The sequence below is a fragment of the Scyliorhinus canicula genome, chromosome 15 (assembly GCF_902713615.1).
Source record: "Scyliorhinus canicula chromosome 15, sScyCan1.1, whole genome shotgun sequence".
Lineage (NCBI taxonomy): Eukaryota > Metazoa > Chordata > Chondrichthyes > Carcharhiniformes > Scyliorhinidae > Scyliorhinus > Scyliorhinus canicula.
Window position 1 is genome coordinate 97,512,083 of NC_052160.1, and position 13,946 is coordinate 97,526,028.

Sequence of the window (13,946 nt, forward strand, 5' to 3'; positions counted from 1 at the left end):
GATTCAAGAGGCAGCTCGCCACCACCTTCTCGAGGGCAATTTAGGGATGGGTAGTAAATGTTGGTCTAGCTAGCGAAGCCACGTCTCGTGAATGAATTTTTAAAAACCTTCCATGGCCTCAACTGTCAGCTGCTTGTCTAACATTCAATCTTGATGGATCACAATTTCCTCCATTTAAATATTGCAAGGACCAAAGACATCACCTTCAGACCCTAAATATGGAGGAATAGAACTCGATATATGCAGAGGCATGTTTGTAGATAAACACACGAACAGGCAACATTCAAATGGTGATTATGCCTTTGCAGAATCCAGAGGTTAAGACTATGGGTTTGAGAAAAGGTGCTATTTCTAGAGATGTTATTGCTATAATCAGATTGCTGAAAGGCGATGATAATTGGATTTAGAATTATAGGAGTGGTGTCAAAGGATGCTGTGGTCAACATGGTTCACACACACCCACACACACCACCCTCCCCCCTCTAGCACACCACACATCCCGCCCCCCTCACATCACGCCCCCACACACATCCCGCCCCCCCTCACACCACGCGCGTCCCGCACACCACGCGTGTCCCGCGCACACCACGAACCTCCCCCGCGCACACCACGCCCCCCCCCGCGCACACCACGCACCCCCCCGTGCACACCACGTGCACCACGCCCCCCCCGCGCGCACCATGCCCCCCCGCGCGCACCACGCCCCCCGTGCGCACCACGCCCCCCCGCGCGCACCACGCCCCCCGCGCGCACCACGCCCCCCCCGCGCGCACCACGCCCCCCCCGCGCGCACCACGCCCCCCCCCCGCGCGCACCACGCCCCCCCCGCGCGCACCACGCCGCCCCGCGCGCACCACGCCGCCCCCGCGCGCACCACGCGCCCCCCCGCACACACCACGCGCCCCCCCGCACACACCACGCGCCCCCCCGCACACACCACGCGCCCCCCCCGCACACCACGCGCCCACACCACACGCCCCCCCCTCACACCACACGGCCCCCCTCACACCACACCCTAACCCAGGGGTGGGCAAACTACGGCCCGCGGGCCGCATGCGGCCCGCCAAAGGTATTTCTGCGGCCCACCAAGTCATTTAAAAAAAAAAAAAAAAAAATTTTTTTTATTTTAAAAAAAAAATTTTTTTTTAAGGTTAATGCTGTTGGGTTACTTACTGGTATAGGGTGGATACGTTGACTTGAGTAGGGTGATCATTGCTTGGCACAACGTCGAGGGCCGAAGGGCCTGTTCTGTGCTGTTCTATGTTCTATATGAGGCGCCCAGAATCATAACCGGGTGAAGTAATTATTTTACTTAATATACTATGCGGCCCTTTGTGAATTGTGAATTTCTGAATGTGGCCCTTGCACGGAAAAGTTTGCCCACCCCTGCCCTAACCCATCGTGCCCCATACCCTAACCCACCCCCTCACGCCCTACACACTCACTTATCTCACACTCACTCCCGCACTACATACTCACACTCATCGCACATGCAAACACACTCATTCACTCTCACACTCTCACGCCAACCTTGCACACTAGAAACGGTAATTTTGTAGCCTTTGTTAACATTTTAGTGCTATGGGTAGGGTGGAAAATGGGAGAGATTCAAGTGGAGTCACAAGACTGCTGAGCACAGTTCTGGGGATGGGGGGCAACACTCTAAAGAACTTTGGAGATGAAAGGGGGGTTGGAGATGTGGTAGCTTGTATGGACAGGAGCCAAGAGTGTTGCTTTTTTATTGAAGAGTGGGGTCATAAACAATTATTTGGAAAAGGAGGAATCTCTACTTGAATAACATTATTATTCATGCAGCAGATATTTAACTTCAGGGGTGGAAGCCAGCAGAAATGAGGGCTTCAGTTCCCAGAGAGTAAGAGTTGAGATGCCAGCAATTCTTAAAGTGGGGGAACTTGTGGTGGGGAAAAATTAATCAACGTCTAAGAATTCAATCACCCCTGTTGAAGGGGAGTTCATTCATTTACAAATTTCCACTATCCTACTTTCAAAGTAAAAAAATTAGTGAATTTCTTCCCACTTGAAACTCTACTACATAATTGAAATGGGTGGTGTCATTATCTTTTTCTTCCTTTACCATCTTGCAGAAATTTTCAATATGAATTAGTGAACATTCTTCCCTCTTTCCAACCTTCCCAGCCATTTATTTTTCCATCTAAAGAAAAATGGTTGATCAGGGGAGTCGTCATATTAAATGCACGGGTGTCTGATTTTATTAAATTTATGTTGTAATTTTTTTTGTTATTTTAATTTTGGTTCCTATATTAGCCTTGCAGACAAGTCAAGATCAACCAGTACAGGAAAAACTGGAGAATCATTTGTTCACAACTGGATCTCATCAGATCAAATGTGGAGTGATTAAAACTGGGGGAATGCAGGCACTGTCAGAAGGCCAAAGTTCATCAGATCTGGGCACCACTACCAGCAAGGATATGGTATGTGCGCAAAATTCTGATTTTATTTTCTGTGCAGCATGGTTAGGAGACTTGTACGAGTTTCTCAGGTTGCAAAAAATCAAGTTTGCCCTCAGGGTGTTCGGAATAAGGCTATATTTGAGGAATTGTTTGTCGAGGGCTGAGTAAATCGGGGAAAACGTACAAACTGTTTATGCTGTTGGATGTTGAGGTTGTGATTATGTTCAACAGGTTTGGAATAAAATATCTTTTTTTTAAATGAAGAAAAACATTTACTTGTGGTGAAGACAATGTAATAACCGTGGTGGGTTTGAATCTTCATATGGACTGTCCTAATTAAAGCAGTTTGGCAGGAAGTGTTTACAGAATGCATTTGAAACAGGTTCCAGAACATACTCCAGGGAGATGGTGGGATGGAATAGTGGCCCAGGTTAATGCTCTGAGGAAATGGATTCGTATCCCACCACGGCAACTGGTGGAATTTAAATTCAATTAATAAATCTGGGATATAAAGCTCGCCTCAGTATGGTAGACTGCTGTCATCAATTGTTGCATCCATTGGGAAGGAAATTTACCATATCTATGTCTGGCCTACATGTGACTTCAGACCCTATAGAAAAGTGATTGACTCTTAACTGCCTTCCGTAATGGCCGAGCAAGCCATTCAGTTCAAGGACAATTGGGGATGAACAACACATACTGGCCTTACCAGTGACTCCCACATCCCATCAAAGAATAAAGAAATAAAAATATTCTTTCGGAGTCTGAGGAATTAGACTACTTTAGATCTTGCCTTTAGTAATGGTTAAGTGTTCTGCCTTAACTACGTGCTTGTCTGATTTCCTGTATTAATGCGATTTGTCACTTCACAACTGCTACTTGAGGCTGTAAGGGCCTCCTGATGCATTTGTGTATTTTTATTAGTAGTTAGGAATGCAATGGCAAATAATAAGTTCTATGTGGCGGACACAAAGTGATAAAGTGTGAATTTGTACACCGATGTCACCTGGCTCTTTTTATTAGCGGTTTTCAACAAAGACATTTGTAGTATGGTGGAAGTATTTCTGAAGCTTTTCCAAAGTTTAATTCCAGTACACTACCTCCTCATTACACAATGTCCATGTCCTAACTCTTAATTGTGTGGTTAAACTAGACCCTGTGTTGAAGCGGCTGGTTTAGCACACTGGGCTAAATAGCTGGCTTTTAAAGCAGACCAAGGCAGGCCAGCAGCGTGGATTCAATTCCCGTATCAGCCTCCCCGAACAGGCGCCAGAATGTGGCGACTAGGGGCTTTTCACAGTAACTTCATTGAAGCCTACTTGTGACAATAAGCGATTTTCATTTTCAAGTGTTCAGTTACTTATTACACTTTTTAATGGTATAATACAATAATAAGTACAGGAGGCTGCCGTTGGGGCCATTAAGCCTATACTGACTCTTTGGTTGAGCTACCCAATTAGTCTCAACCCCTTATCTTTCTGCACAGTGCTGTAAGTGTTACCCCTTCAAGTACTTATCCAATTCCCGTTGAAATTCACAGTTGAATCGGCTTCCACCATCATTCTAGGCAGTGTATTCCAGATCATAACTCTACATTTTATTTTTAAGTTTATTCTTCAAGTATTTAAATATTTAGTGATAATTGAATGAGCGAATGTGGCTGTTTGTTGGGCTATTGCATCAGAAATTCTCTTTTATGAAAAATAAAACTGAATGCTGGTGTCCCCATGTGTCCTGCGCTGTTGTTACAGCAGTTAGTTAGTGGCCGGAATTATCTGGCCGTTGGGATTCCCTGTTCCTGTCAGCAGCACATCCCCGCCAAGGGTTTCCTGGCAGCGTTGGGTGGCTTCAATGGGAAATGGCACTGACAAGCGGTGGGAAGAGACAATCCTGTCTCCAGCAAACGGCGTGCTGCTCAGAAACACGCTGCCGGGGGACAAGTGTTCAGTGTGTTCAATAATCCTCTGTAACATTCAAACTATAAACTTCTAACTAGAAGAAATTAGTCTTTGAATAAGTTTGTTCTGAGGAAATGTAATGAAGATTGAACACTGTTAATCTAGCAGCGTTTCAACACTCGTGACATATTAAAGCTCTTTTATTGCTCTGCTACTTTATCGAGGAGATTAATGATGCTCATTATTTCTCTCTCACTTTTTTTTCTCTCTCTCTCCCTTCAATGTTTCAAACAGAATGAGCTCCTTCGGCAGGAACTTGCCAGCATGAAAGAAGCTTTGACAAAGGCAAACCACGATCGAGAGAGATTGCTGCAAGAAATCAAGAAACTGAATCCTGACTTCAAATTTTGATGGTTACTCCAACCCAGCATATTGTTGCCACTGCCAACAGCCCAAACACTATCCAATTAGAACAAACCTTGTGATTGATCACTGGAAAAAGCAGATCAGCAAAAACCTAGCATCACCGAGTGAATCTAGCAGCAATAGGCACAAGAGCGAGATCTTCGAATCTGCACAGAAGAGACCTTATTTGTATTAATCTGTGGCAAGATGACAACATCTTGATTCTTGCACGTAGCACTTTTGAAGTGTGATTATGATGGTAAGAAGAATGCATCATAACTGCAAATGGCTAAGTTGGTAACCACCCTTGTTTAAAAAGTTTGGAGTAGGTAGTATTATGGCAGGAGACCTCGGGCAGCAGCAGTTGTTGTGGCCCATTTGGATGAAGTATAAGGAGGAACGTTAAGGGTAATGTGTATGTAAACTGGGAGCGGATACAAACAACAGAATAATCACTGGGTTCGTTAACCAATATGCCATTGTAACCTTGTGCTCCCTAATATTTATACTTTGTGTACATTTACTACAAATTTTACAACTTAAGTTAATTTATAACATATATTTTGAAGCCACTTTACTACCTTGGCAGCTGTCATGGAAGTATGTTTTTTGGAGAACTTGTTCCCTGAGTAGTTGGTGCTGTTGTTGCAAGTTCTGTCCACAAAATGGAAACCAGCCAATGATAATGAATTGAAACACACAGTATTAAACATTACAAAGTCTCTTGGCATGGCAGTTAACTTTTGCTGGATTTATCCTGAAGAACCCATGAATGTTGTAGTCGTCCTGGTTATGAATAACTAACAGTAATCTGCTGTGTTGGTGAGAATTCCTTGTGCAGAGCTTCCTTCTAGACTGGACAGCAGCAGGTTTGAGTTCCGGACTAATCTGTCATGCAAGTTGGTTTGCACTGATTTTCAAGTCCTGTTTTCAGCAGGACTTATCTAGTTGATGACCATGTCACTCCACTGTGGGTAGGAATGAGGGTGGCAAATCTTGGTGAATCAGCTTCTATACAACTCAGCTTGTTGCAGATTAACATTGATCAGGTTTCTGAAGTATTCTGTAGCACACGCTGCTGCTTTCCTGTTTTTTCTACTTTCCTTTCTCTCCCCCATAAAGAAGTTTAGTACAAATGAGTTTTCTTTTTTTTTTAAAACACCTGCAAAATCTGAAACTCTCAGCAAAACACAACATTCTGTAACTTTTAATGCATAGTTGGAAGTAGTTGTGACATTTGCAGAGTAACATCAGCTGAACATAATTTTAACCGGAAAGGACTGAATATGTTCTGTGCTTGTGATCTGATATATAGGCACACCGTTGTCCGATTTGTTTATATCTTCTTTATACAAGGGAGGGACATTTACAGTGTAAAGTAGTGAGTGGTTTACAAACATGGATAATGTATGCACTCTAGATTATTATGCTTTGGTCAGTTACTTTCAAATGACACATTTTGCCAATGCTTGTTCTGGATGCTAATTATAATAACTCTGCCATTGTCCAAATTTCCTCCATGGAGGCCAATTTATTTTACCTGCTGTAGCACATTAGATACTCAGGAGTCAATGGATGGTTTGTGGTCGCAGGTGCTAAGCTTGGCACGTTTCCCTGAATCTCGTGAATAGACTTAACAAAAGCCTCAATTTGCAGCAGAGACTTCATTCAGGGAAACACTGTGCATGTCTCATCATTGACTTTTCTCTGTTGACATCCACAGTTCTTCCCAAAATAAGTTGCCACCTTAAATTGTTCGATAATCTTCAGCCCCAGGTTCTGAATGAAGTTTGATGAGATTGCTCTTTGTTTCTATGGGGTTTGCAATGCATTGTACATTGGAATCCCAACCCATTTGTTGCAAAACTAAGTAAAAGCTGCAGCTTTGTAGATGTGTTCCTTGTCCTGTGTGAATTGGTCATGAATCTCCGAAATCAACAATATTAATTGCTGTCGAAATATTTTTTTAAAAGCACTAGCATTCAACGTCTCCTTGGAGCTTTTGGGTTTTGTCTGTTTACAAAATCCTTGGAGTCAAAACAGTCCTGGTTAAACTTGAATAAACTGTGCAGGATCCAATTTCTTTTAGGCCGTGCCGGCTTACCACAGCTAATGCATCCCTACACCCTGTGCAGCGAATGAGAGCATCACGGTGTCTCTCTACGTCCATATGGTTGAAGCAGTCATTCAAGCTGTCTCATAGTGAGTGCAGGGAAAACTGAGCTGCTAAAGTTCTTTCATGGACAATGCTTGGATTAGTAACTGGACTTAAATGTATTGGGAGTTGCCAAATAATGTTATTTTTAAACAAAAGGCTAACTCGGTGTTGATAAAGACATGAAACATGTTGCTCACATGCAGATAGGGCCCAAAAATGCTCCTACCTGCTCCGTTGTAATTGTGTGTTGGCTGCTTACAGATACTTGGGATCAATAGGTCTTGTTTCAAATGAGTTTGGAGCAGCAGAATCTCCTGCTACAGTAGCTAATGACATTGTGTGTGTTTGTTATTGTCAGGTTTATTATATGTACAGCTTCGCTAGAATCCGTCAGTTTTATAACAGTAGACATTAAATTATGATGCATTTCAACTGACAAGTGTCAACAAACTGTTTTTGGTCAATTTCCAGCTGATGAGCTATAGAAGAGGAAAGTTGCTCGGTGGTCATATTTGCTATTAAAGTAAGCTTTAGGTTATAGGGACGATGCCCATTTTTGCTTGCCGAGGATCACTTTTTAAAGTAGTTCAAAATGGTTTTTGATCATATTGCTGTAATAGTCATTGCAAGTTCATTTTTGTTCCACCAAGGGAGGGGTCGGGACAGAGAAGCATTTTAATGTCTAAAATGGAATGTGTTAAAGCATTTGTAACCCAAACTAAGTTAGCAAATCTCATAAGTAGCAGGATGAATGTTGGAATTAGCTTCATATCTTTCATTTGGCAGAAAAAAAATCAGCTAAAGTTTCTGCTCCTTTTCCATCATGACTAAAGTGCATGTATGTTAATGTTGGGTGATCAGGCTCCTTTGTGATGCCCTCTGTAGATGAATGACTGATTGGCAGTTATTGTCTTGGATTCATGTGAAGAATGGCCACTTGGCTGGGTACTGGAGGGCTCCAATGCCAGTAAGTAAGCAAGAACGGGAAGGTTGTAGTATTTATGTGGCTACTGGATGAATGCAGTGCCTGTGTAACAATTCTGGGTATGAACGTTTATGCACTTTCTCATTTAGTTCACGTTGCAAAATCGCTACTCTAGATTCAGGTTTTTCCGTTGTCACTGCAGAAAACTTTAAGTCTTCTCATCTTCCCAGAGGCATCACTACATTGATCTTGCTAACTGCAGAGCAAAATGCCATTTTGAAACCACAACAAAATTTTGATTGATTTAAAATATTCTTTCCTGCTCTACGCTCTTCCATTCTTCCTGAGCAGAGGTAGGGAATAGATGTATTTTTGGTTGCTGTTTCTCACCACTTGTGATTAGAAGCAAGGCATTTCAGGCTGGCCACATTGAATATAACAGTGTTGCCCTTTCTTTGGAGATGTCATTCTCTTCCATTAAGCTCAGCTTTCTGCTTCGACGCGGTAGCACAGTGGTTAGCACTGATTGTTCACAGCACCGGGGCCGCAGGTTCGATTCTCGGCATGTCTGTGCGGAGTCTGGACATTCTCCTCTATTCTGCGTGGGTTTCCTCCCGGGTGCTCCGGTTTCCTCCCGCAAGTCCCAAAACACGTGCTGCTAGGTGAATTGGACATTCTGAATTCTCCCTCCGTGTATCCGAACAGACACTGGAGTGTGGTGACTCGGGGCTTTTCACAGTGATGTCATTGCTGTGTTAATGTCAGCCGACTTGTGACACTAATAAATATTATTGTTATTAGATCAGAATTTTGAATAACTCTGTTCTTGGAGACAAACTGAATTTGTGTTTCAAAAATGTGCACTCCCTAAATCCTGAGCTTTCCCACTGCTACTGTGTGGCGAATGATGAAAAAAATCTCTAATGAGAGGGTAACCTGTTGCCATAGCTGTCATGTTCTTTCATTTCTCATTTGAATTCCGTCCCCTCCTCTTACCTCATGTTGCCTCTTCCCATCCGAATATTGAACTGGGGAAAGCACAATTCTCTTCTCCACCCTATTATTTGTTAAAGTGGAAATAGCATTTGTCATCTACATCCATCAAGCTGGACTTCTGACATTGTACGGCCTGATTACTTGTGAATTTGTTTCTTTGTGCCTTCCTGAGTGAAAGTTCAGCTTTTGAGAGGAGTTATGCTAATGTAAGTCTGAAAACATAGTATTATTGCCTGCCAAGAGTTGTGTAATCAGGGTCAAAACTGAGAATGACGAAAGAGCTAACTTTAGGAATTGCACATGTTCAGTGTTGTCTGAATAAACAACCAACCTACTGGCAGTATTAACGGAATTCAACTAGTTGGAACTTCCTGGTTTGAATAGTGATTTTGTATTAACGCTGAACAAGAAATAAATTGTTTATCAGTTGCATTTACATTTTGCCCAATGGCATATTTAAATAATCACATTGTAAGGAAGGACTATGTACATGGCGTCTTTGACTATTTCCAAGTCTTATAAGTCAATCTTTCAGAGTTTAATTTATTACTGAACCACCCTTGATTTTGTTACATCGATTAAATCCAGAGGTGGAATACAATTGCTGTCCCTATTTTGGTAATTCATCTCCTCGAACACAATCTTTTGGCTGCAACTTTTTTGTTAAATAGAAGCTTGCTTGTTCCAGCTTTTTCTAGTTGTAACAGAGCCATTTGAACTTTGGACAAGTAATTATTCTGTTCTGAGCAACTTTTAAAGTTAACACATGCTCCTATTGGTTAACGGTAGTGGCTCTGGAATGCCGACCCCAACTTAGTTTTGTGACAGAATCACTCATTATTTCAGGGAAGGATGTGCTGTATTTGTGCTGTATTTGGAACTGGTATAAACTTTCCTGCAGTGAAAGTGCCTAACTTTACACTTGAAGACTGGAATTTGAGAGACCAAGTTGTGTTGATGGATCTCTTATTAATGAGCTACTAATTTCTTGATGTGAAGCAAGACAGTCTCATCTTTTGACCGGAAATAATGAATCTGCCCTTTAAAACACTAAGATATCAATTAATACTTTTCTGTAATGTGTTTACTTTTGTGATATTTTGCAACAAGAATGTCTCTGGATGCAATAAACTTCTGTCGAGTGAGTCCTTCTGTGGAGATTTTTAACCAGAATCAAAAAATGCACAAGTCCTTGGATTAGTGGTTAATTTCTCTTCCTGAATGTTCAATTCCTTTGATGTAAACTCCTTCTCCTAATCTTGTGCCCATCTACCAGTCTATCCTTGCTCAACAATGTGATGCCTGGTGAAGCGAGAACTTTTCCTTCGTTGGCACAACTTAACTGCTTTTTCTTTTGTTTCTCCCTCAACTGGGGACAAAAGCTCCCCATGAGAACTCTGCATTCAAGGACTATGACTATAACCCTTGCACCAGCAGACTCTTGCACCATACATTACAACCAGTAACATTGCACTGCCCTAATTTGTTAAAGGTATATGGATTATTGTAATAATTCACTGGCAGTCAGAATCTTTCTAATCACCTTCAACACCAGGGCTGAGCTATGCCACTGCTGAATGAAGTATTTTTTGTGTGCACATACTAAAATCTACCAGAGTTTTTCTAAATACTGCCACTGTATTTTGTAATCAAATGCTGTGTGTAATGTTCTATGTATACAAAAGCACAAATGTTTTAGTAAATCTGAACTTCCCTTCTCTACTGCACCTTGCATACTAGTCTATGGCCTGGTTAATTATTTTTGCAATGCGTGCAAGTGGCATAATTTGCTTTGTATTTAAGTCAGTTGATTTCAAACTCGCACTTCACTAGAAAGTTCAACAAGACCCAAAAGGCAAGCTACTTTCCATAGCAGCTATGTGGAACTGGGCTGCATACATGCAAACATTTCAAGTTTAACATCTCACTGAGGTTAACTCTTTACAAAGCCTTTGAATTAGAGAACTGGTATCCTCTTTATCCATCTTTGGAAAACAGTCCCAAACTGCATACTTCCAAAGGAGTGCCCCAGATGCTTAAGCTGTGTTTATCTTGAAGCATGTGGAAAAATGTGAACCACAAAAAATCTAAATTTAAATGGGAAGGAAAGTACATTTTTCAGATCTCTGAATTCATAATTTTACTTTCAGCTTCTGCTTTTGATCTGCGCTTATCAGCATTGATATTTTTATGCCATATTTTGTGAAGGTGCAGACAGAACTTGTATTACTGTCCCTCCTTGACCCTTTCTGGTGCACTTTTTTATGGTTGTGGAAAGGCTCATTGTATTTTGATGACCATTTCTTGTCACCATCAGAAGCCAGCATTTCTCCAAAGTATTGTAATACTGAATAATCAAATGCCTCAGTGCAGTAAAAGTCAAGGAGTAGTAATAGAAAATAGTAATGGGAGTGATATGAAAATCCATTCCAGGTTTCATTTGTGTCATTTAATGAGGGTGCAGAGGTCTTTAGAAGTTACAACAAAATGTAATGTAAGCAGCTGAAACTTGATTAAACTGGTTATGCTTGACTAAAGGCACACCCAACATTTTGCTCATAAAAATATTTTAGTACTGTACAGTTAATGCATGCATGAGCATTGCAACACGGTGATAAAACTGCCAGTTCAGTGGTTTAAAATGTGTGTTTGAGGCATTCATGTTAAAATTCTGCTGTGGTGTTTTCAGTTCCACATTTAGAGCCACTCCTGTACATGTTAATGACTGGTTCTGTGAATCAGTATTGTTAAATATTTTTTAAATAAATTAACATCATCTGAAGTTTTGAGTCTCTGGTTTGTTGCTTAAATAATGTGCCTTTGTCACCTAAGTATTCAAACTGGAGTCAGTGGATTCCACTTGCGTTATGGACAAGAGAGGTGATGGGTTAATACCCCATTTCCTCAACTATTGGCTCACTCCAACAAGACATATATTTGAGGAGTATTTAAAATATTTTGAGTGTTGTGATTTTAAGCAACAGGCTTTCTGGTAAGTTTAAATCAAAAGGAAATGTCAGTTCAATGAAACATCCACTCCTCAAATACACAAGGTGAGTTCCAGAGATGATGTGTTGCGCGCCACGCTGATGTTCTCTACAAGGGTATCCCAACTTGGAACACCGGTTTGTCGGGGTGTATAGTTTTGTTTTCAGAATGGTTGTGAGGACTCGAGTGAAACTCCAGAGATAGTAATCAATCCAGTCATCTTGTAACAATTATTAAACGTTATTTATTAAATTAAAGACAAATACACATGAACAGGACTTCCACGCTAAGAAAATTAAGTTATGAATTACTAAACACCATTTATGTAGAACTTGTTCCAAAATATATCTACGATCCCTGGACTATTAAGACATCCCCTTTCCCCAAACAGCATCACAATTCACTAGATCTATAAGTCAAAACCAGCTTATATTTCCCACACAATACAGGGATGGTGGTCAAGTTGGGAAATGTGTTGTCCTCTTCCAGCGAAGACATGCAATCTGCATTTACTTTTTTTTATACAATATTTTTATTCTCTTTTTTTCACATTTTCATCAAATTTATACCCACCAACAAATAATCAACAATTACCAAAACAAGGCAATCCCCTGGCCAATAATCCCTTTGTCCCAAACAGCCCCCAACGTTTTAAATACAAAACACCAAAGAAAAAGAATCAGAATCCACCATCAACCCATACATAATCACCAATAACTTATACATTCCAAACCCCAACCCTCCCTGCACTACCCCTCCCCAATGTTCGATGTCACCTGATTCTTGAAAATGCATGATAAACAAAGCCCATGAGTTGTAGGTCCCTTCCATCCTTCCCCTCAACTCAAACTTCACTTTCTTGAGCGGTAAGAACTCCAGCAGATCCGCCCGCCATGCCGAGGCACAGGGCGGAAAAGCTGACCTCCACCCAACAGGACCCGCCTTGGGGCGATCAGCGAGGCGAAGGCTACGACATCTACTTCCACACCCACTTCCAACCCCGGCTGATCCGACACCCCGAATGTAGCTTGTGGGGACCCGGTTTGAGTCTCGCATGCACCACCTTCAAGATTACCCTGAAGACCTCCCTCCAATACCCCTCCAGTTTGTGCCCTGTCTCCCCCCCCCCCCCACAACCTCCACTCCCTCAAAGAGTTGGCTCATCCTTGCCTTTGAGGTGCGCCCTATACACCACCTTCATTTGTATCGGCACTAACCTCGCGCACAAAATTGAGGCAGTCACATGGTATACATGTAGTTGTGTAGTGATATTCAGATATCAACATACATGATCAATGTATGTAAATGTATTAGTCATTTCAACTCTAGATGGCTTGGTCAGATACTATAAGAATTGATTTCCCGCCTTTTCTAAGTCAGATGATTCAGATGATAAGTGATTCAGAACAGTGAACAACCAAGACCTAGAATAACTAGAGTGAGAGAAGTTAGAACTAGTTTGTTATAATAGTGTATAGTTATATAGTTGAGATACTCTCAATCACGACACAGGAGAGAAGATAGGTGATTCAAAGGCTTTAATCATCTGAGAACTGTACAGCAGCCGAGATGTGTGCTCATCACATGCTGCCGAGTGACCCTCATCTTATATACCGTTTCCTGGGGGCAGAGGCGGAGTCCCCCAGGGTTCCAAGCCCGGTCTTAAAGGGCCAATGCATTACAGGTAAGGTACCGTTATAGCAGCTACTGATAACATTCATCACATTCAACCCCTGTTTAAAAAAAACACATAGTCTGTCGGGGGTGAAGTGGAGTTATAAGTTCAGTCTTGTGGGTGGTTTGACCGTCTGTGCTGACTTTCTATGCTCCGGTGGTGGTGCCGTGGACACGGTAGGTCTTGATGGTGGTATATCCGGGAGCACGATTGACTGAGCCTTTGCCCGCCTTGGAGCGGGTGGGTGTCCGGGATGACTAGGGTGATTGGTGCCGGTTGGAGGGCGGGGGGCGCTATGGGGGGGGGCGCTGTCGGGGTTGGCGGTCGGTGCGGGGAGGGGGGCGTCGGTTGGGGGGGGGGTCGGTGGGGATAGCGTCTGGGTCGGTGGGAGAGCCAGTGGGTGCCAGGTCTCGCAGAGAGACGGTGTCCTGCCTGCCGTCGGGGTGCTCGACGTAGGCGTATTGAGGGT

The 13,946-nt window shown here is 42.5% G+C and overlaps 1 protein-coding gene across 2 annotated transcripts in view; it reads left to right on the forward strand.

The window, feature by feature from the left end:
- Positions 1-7,027, forward strand: part of uhrf1bp1 (UHRF1 binding protein 1) — a 226,761-nt gene extending 219,734 nt beyond the window's left edge. For both annotated transcript variants that reach the window (XM_038821138.1, XM_038821139.1), the window contains exons 20-21: positions 2,287-2,453; positions 4,625-7,027. In XM_038821138.1, coding sequence (XP_038677066.1) covers positions 2,287-2,453; positions 4,625-4,741 — 284 coding nt within the window. In that variant the 3' untranslated portion in view covers positions 4,742-7,027. The remainder of the gene's footprint in view (positions 1-2,286; positions 2,454-4,624) is intronic.
- The last annotated feature ends 6,919 nt before the right edge of the window (positions 7,028-13,946 follow it).